This window comes from Nannospalax galili, unplaced genomic scaffold (genome assembly GCF_000622305.1).
Source record: "Nannospalax galili isolate Female #2095 unplaced genomic scaffold, S.galili_v1.0 scaffold155, whole genome shotgun sequence".
In the NCBI taxonomy this organism is placed as follows: Eukaryota; Metazoa; Chordata; class Mammalia; order Rodentia; family Spalacidae; genus Nannospalax; species Nannospalax galili.
Window position 1 is genome coordinate 1206813 of NW_008339923.1, and position 6320 is coordinate 1213132.

The 6320-nt window shown below is 44.0% G+C and overlaps 1 protein-coding gene across 3 annotated transcripts in view; it reads right to left on the reverse strand.

Moving 5' to 3' along the window:
* Positions 1 to 557: 557 nt before the first annotated feature.
* Myom1 (myomesin 1) overlaps positions 558 to 6320 on the reverse strand; it is a 163970-nt gene continuing 158207 nt past the window's right edge. For 2 of the 3 annotated variants that reach the window (XM_029564280.1, XM_017798566.1), the window contains 2 exons: positions 4605 to 4660; positions 1049 to 1342 (listed from right to left, as the gene is read on the reverse strand). In XM_029564280.1, the coding sequence (XP_029420140.1) occupies positions 1049 to 1342; positions 4605 to 4660 (350 nt within the window). Of the gene's footprint in view, positions 1343 to 4604; positions 4661 to 6320 lie in introns of all 3 variants that reach the window. The other variant, XM_008834616.1, reaches the window with a different exon arrangement.

Sequence of the window (6320 nt, forward strand, 5' to 3'; positions counted from 1 at the left end):
GGTGTTCTGTTATAGTGGCACACAATGGACCAAGATACCCACCTTTAGCAGGAGAAAAGAAGGGAGACCTCGTCACCATTTCCATTTTCCTCCAGTAGGCAGGTCTGTGTGTATGCATGCCTGCACATGTGCATATCGTGTTGGGGTGGGGACCAAACGTCTGCTGCTGGCAGAAGTTGCCTCTCATCAAGCCTGACATCGCACCCTAAATCTGGCAGTGAGCTCTCTGATCTTAAAGGAAGGGTGTTTTAATGCCTTTTATGTTTCCATGTGGGCCCTTAGTTGCCAGTTTTGTTACTCAGTACCCCATATCATCTTGTTATAAAGAATTAACACATTTTAATCAATGGCCATGAATATCTTAATGAGGGCATGTGGGGTAAGTAATCAGATGCACCCTGTCACTAGGATTTCTGACCTCAGACAGCCTATTTGGAGGAACTGCTTTTCCCCAAAGGGTATTGGTCAGATGAGCTACAGAGGGAACAAGGAAGAGGCAGAGAGGTGCTGAAGCAGCGACCCACTCAGTGAGAAGAGAGACACGAGGAGGAAGAGGAAAGGTGGGAGACTGTTTATTCACACTGAGGAGGCCACATCGCAAGGCTGCCAACGGAAATATACCATCACTACCTTAACCACTAGTGACCAACCACACTCATGGCCCTAAACAGCTTTGCCTCCATTTTGCAAGTGTAGACATAGACTTTAAGAACTTAATGGCAAAATTTCATCCAACCCGAACTCTGCCCCACATCACTTCTATGCTTTCTGACCATCATCACTTCAACATTTTTTGGCCTTCTCTTTGAAACTATTTCCTAAAGTTTGTGCTATATAAATTGAAGATAATAACCATTAAGGTATCATTAACCAATACTTCATATTTATATGAATAAAAGATTTGACAATCCTCTCTCCCCCAAGCCAGCACAAAAAATGGAGGGGAAGCCTGGAGGGCTTCCTCATCTGTAACCCAGATCATTTTCACACAAGCAGCACAGTTGGCTCGGCTGGTCCAGGCTCTCCTCATAGATCGCTCTGTCTCCATTCACTTGGACTTCTGGCTGGCTTTCTGGGCCTCTGAGGTGCCCTTCCTGGCCTCCTCCTCTGGGATGAACACACTGACAGTGAAGTCGCTGGTCTCTGAGCCGAACTTGTTCTTCACTACCAGCCCATACTTTCCAGAGTCTGCAGTGCTCACGCCTGAGATGGCGAAGAAGACAGTCTTCCCGGCCTCAAATTTGAGGTTGCAGTGATCATCCGAGGCCAGTGGCTTTTCGTTCTTCAGCCAAGACACCTCTGGGGGTGGGTCGCCCCACACACTGCAAGTGAGATTAAGTGCCTGCAAGGTAGATTTTATGGGAAAGAAGAGGGCAAATCAGCTAGGATGATCCAACTTCATATACATGATAAAAACCAGGCTCCCGGGCCCCAGCGTTTAAAGTAGTTATATGTCTATATCTGTGGGAGATACAATCTGAGATAACATGCAAGTATGCCTTTTTTTTAAAAAAAAATACACTTTATCATCTTTATTTTATGTGAATGAGTCTATTGCCTACATGTGTGTGAGTGCACCCATGTCGTGCAATGCCCACGGAAGTCAGAAGAAGGCATTGGATTCCCCTGGAACTGGAGTTATTGATGGTTGCTAGCCACCATGTGGGTGCTGGGAAACCAACCCGGGTCCTCTGCAAGAGCAGTCAGTGCTCCCGACCACTGAGCCATCTCTCCAGCCCCGCAAGTATGTCTCTTTAGGACCAGGCAGGGCTTTGGGCCTTCTGAAATGCATGTTGTCAGAACACTCAGAGGAATTTTCCTTTCTCAATTTTCTTCTTCATAAGCACCCAGATGCCTTTTGCTGTAATGTGGTGCTCTGGGCTATCTTGGTGGAGAGATCTCATGGCTCTAATCACTGCCTGCTCACTTCTGCATCTCATTTGTGTCGGAGCCCAGCAGCTGAATGGCAACAGCTGCTGGGATAATGTAACTGATCTTCCCATTCCATCTTCCTCATTTTCTTTGGTTCCCTGAACCCTATCTAATCTGTGTTGTTGCAGAGGTGCTCTGCCAAAATGCATCCTAAATCAAATATTCCTGTCCATGTTGAAACTGTGTTCTACCAAAAGTTGATAGTTGGGCTGCAGTTCTCTGCCATACATTTTAGAAAATAGCAAGTTTCACATGTAACTGTAACAAGTAGCACAGAGATTTGTGTTTGTGCTTGGGTTTGTTCTATTCAGCTTTATCACTTGTGTAGATTCTTGTTCTCACCATCATAGTCAATGTAGATAGTGTTTCCATCATCACAATCTCACCTTGTGTTGTCCTTTCACAGCCACACCCACCTCCCCCCTCTAACTTCTCAACTCTGTTCTTAATCCCCAATTGCCAGTCTGTTTTCCATTTATAGCACTTTGTTATTTCAACAATGTTATATAAACACAATCTACGGGATGCAGCCTTTCCAGACTGCCTTTTTCACTGGGTGTAATTCTGCACAGATCCACCCACGTGGCTGCATGCACCAGCCCTTTGGCCCTTCACTGCTGTGTAGTATGCTGTGGAGCATGTGCATGTCTCTGAGGGTCATCTGTGCTGTTTCGGGTTTGGTGCTTTCATGAACAGAGTTCCTATGGACACTTTTGTAGAGGCTTTTATGTGAACATGTTTCCATTTCTCTAGGATAAACGCCCAGGGCACAGTTGCTGGACTACATGATTCATTTTTCTCCTTAGAAACTACTGAGCTGTTTTCCTGAGTTGGTGTAATTTTGGTTTACATTCCACCAGCAATGCACAAGTGACTCAGTTCTTCCATATCTTTCATTGTGCATTTTGTTGTTGTGTACCGTTTATCACTGCCTTCAGGTAGGTATGTTACAATATTTTATTGTGTCTTTCACCTCCTGGATGGCTACTGATGTTAAATTTACATATTAAATCCTTGCATTAGGAAAGGAGTATCCATTTAAGTATCTTCCCAGTGGAGAACCTGCTATCACTTATGACCTTTCTGTAGGCGTCAAGTTGAGTAGATTACATAATCTCTTTCATTTCATCATTAATTAGCAATTTCTTTTTAGAGATATGGCTATGTAGCCCAGGCTGGCCTTGAACCTTGTGATTTTCCTGCCTCAGCTTCTCAAGTGCTGGGATTATAAGCATGTGACATCATTCCCAGTTTTAATGAGCATTTCCTACTGAATTATTCCATGAGTTCATTTCAGAAAGAAAAGTACAAGCCAGAGAGATGGCTCTGTGGGTAAAGACACTTGGTGCCAAGCTTGATGACCTGAGTTTGATCCCTGGGTACCACATTGTGGAAAGAAAATCGATACCTGCAAATTGTCCTCTGACCTTCATAATCATGTTATAGCATTTACCCCCACCCCTGACAATAAATAACACATAGATGTAATAATTTTAATAAGTATGAGTCAAATCATTGCCATTAAATGCATCCAAGGCATATAATTTTGGGCACTGTGTTGACTTGGGGTTAAAACATAACTAAATCAAACAAAAACTGTGAAATACCCTAAGCATTGTGGGAAACAGGTATCTACACTTAGGTCTGAGTTGTGGATTCAATGTCTCCTATTTTTCATTATTGCCAGTGAGTTGAGAGCATTTAAGAACAAGAGCAGGCTAGGCATGGTGGTGCACGCCTTTAATCCCAGAACTTGGGAGGCAGAGATAGGCAGATCTCTCTGAGTTCAAGGCTAGCCTCATCTACATAGTGAGTTCCAGGCCAGCTGGGGCTATAGGGAGACCATGTCTGAAAAAAAATTTTTTTAAAAGAACAAAAGCAGCTTTATAATAGTTGAGCCTAAAGTTGACTGTGATCCTATATCAACCTACAAACAGATGTAGCTAAATAGAATCAACGTCTGACTAAAATGCTGTGATGAAACCTGAGTTCCACTCCCTCCAGCTTCCCCACCCCAACCACTGCAGGCCTTTACTGCCCTTTGAGGTGGGAAAAGGTTTTATTTCACTACAAATCTTTCTGTACTCACAACTGGCATATCAAACTATTTTTTGTTTTCAGATAGGGTCTGGCTGTGTAGCTAAAGCTGGCCTTGAACTCCAGATCCTCCTACTGAAATATAAGATTACAGGTGTGAACTACCATGCCCAGCTTACAGGTCAGAAATTAAGTTCATTTTCTCAGATTATTATGAAGCCAGAAGTACTGGGTTAATATCAAATGGAACAAAGTTAGTTTTTTTTGTTTTTTTTTTATCAGCAATAGAAACTCAAGGAACAGCATGTATCTCTGTAAATGTGAGACTCTTATTAGAGTCCACTTCCCAATGTGTGCTGGAGTCATTTCTTCTACTTCTTAGAGAGTATGAGTCAATATTCTCATCTTCATTTTCATACAATGGAAAAGTTCACCCAATTTTAAAGTGTGGTCTACATATATCTTTATGGGACAAATTTGCATCTTGATACATAGCTGGTAAGACCTTAGTAATTGGAATACTTAAGTTTTAAACCTGGTCAAGTAAAGCAGAAGGGATTAAGAGACAGTGATATCAGTACCACTAAAAGAAGGGCCACAGTATGGGAGCTGGGACAGCAGTGCTCCTTACTCACCTTGCCCTCCTGGATGGTAACGACATCGGGGAGACCGCCCAACACCCGGGCCCGATCTGCAAGCACAGGCATTTCTGGTTAATCACTGCAACAAGGAGGACCAGTGACCACGCTCACCAAACCACCTTATGGCACGAACCTCCCAGGTTAGTTTTTCCTCTCCCGAGTTATTTCATACTGCTTTCAACATTCAAAATAAGAAAATGACCCAGTGACTCTGACTTTAATCCTTCTTTACTCACATACTACACACGCACAGGTGCTGATAGCCATGCCTAAAGTGCTAGCTTGGGATTACTCTGTCACACAAAGACCTGCTGTATAATTTTCATGGCTGTATCCAGGCTTGGCCCTGGTCTAGCTTAGCAGGTCTAAGTTCAAGGAGGCAGAACGAATCTTAATGAATAGCCCCAGAGCCTGGTACAGCCTCTTTATGGTTTCCTTATGAGGAACACTGGTTGCACAATGGGAGGGTTGTACTCTTGGAGCTCCAGAGGCTTGCATAGATGTGGACTTTCTTTGAGGCTTTCCCTAGACAGCTTCCTTTTCTTGGTTCCTGGTAAGACGTACAGGCCTCTGTCCACGGTGAGAATAAAGATGAGGGGACAGGGTATGAGGCAGGTGTTGAAATCTAGGTCTGTTGCCTTTGGTAATGCTACAAGCACTGGGTATGACAGGAGCACCTGATGAAGGAGGCTTTCTGTAATGTACTCCAAGACTTCCTCTTTGGCTCAGCCTTGCATTTTAAGACCTACTTCAATTAATTTGTGACTCTAGAATGTGTTTCTACAAGTTCTCTGTAGATTACATTGTATCACTTATATAAGCCTGTCCTAACATCCAGTTTCCCATGTGACTTTCTGTGTAATAGTAGGTCTACTTGGTAAGTGGGCTCAGTCTTCAGGTTGTAGAATGGATGCAGGAGAGGGACACTGAATTTACAACCTTACTCTATTTAAGTATCTATGGGATTCCCTTGAGAAGGTCTGAGAAGAGGGGAAGGGGACCAAGGGCTTGGGGGTCTGTGGGGCAGTAAGGGTCCCATGGCTTATGAAAGTGTAAAGTCTCAAAGCCAGAAGAGGCCTAAGATTTCTCTTCTAGCTCTACAGACACACCTCCTGATATATCAGACTTCTTGTCCACAAGAGTTCAAGGCCGGGGAGGAGGAACTGCTCATGGATGTGGTTTCACTTAGCATATCCAGGAGTAGGGGGGCATCCTCCACACTGGAGACAAACTGCTTCCTGTTCCTGCCCTGGCACTGTTGGGCATCCATGTCCCTGTTCTGGCTCTCACAAACACAGGGCCCAGTGGGGAACTTTTTGGAAGGGAAAGGAACACTAGGAGGAAAATTGTACAACAGAACAGTTCGAACTTCCACCCTGGAGGACCTGGAGCCAGTGAACTTGGCTTCCCTTCTCACTCTGCTTGGTCTCTATCAATTACAGCTCTAAATCAAGTTTTAGCCCATAATTTTTAAATTACCTCTCCCACACTGAGAAAGAAACCAAGTTAGTATGACAGATCAAAGACTCTTGGGGTCCTGCAAGCCTGCTGGAGTTTTTCTAGAAATTTCCATTTTGAAACCAGATAATGGAAGAGCAGTAGTGAGATTATTTCCCATTTCAGACTGCACAATCTGGTATATGTCGGCACAGGCTGTGTGACTAGTTCACTGACAGTAAGAAAGGCCTCTCTGGGCCCCCTTGACCTTAC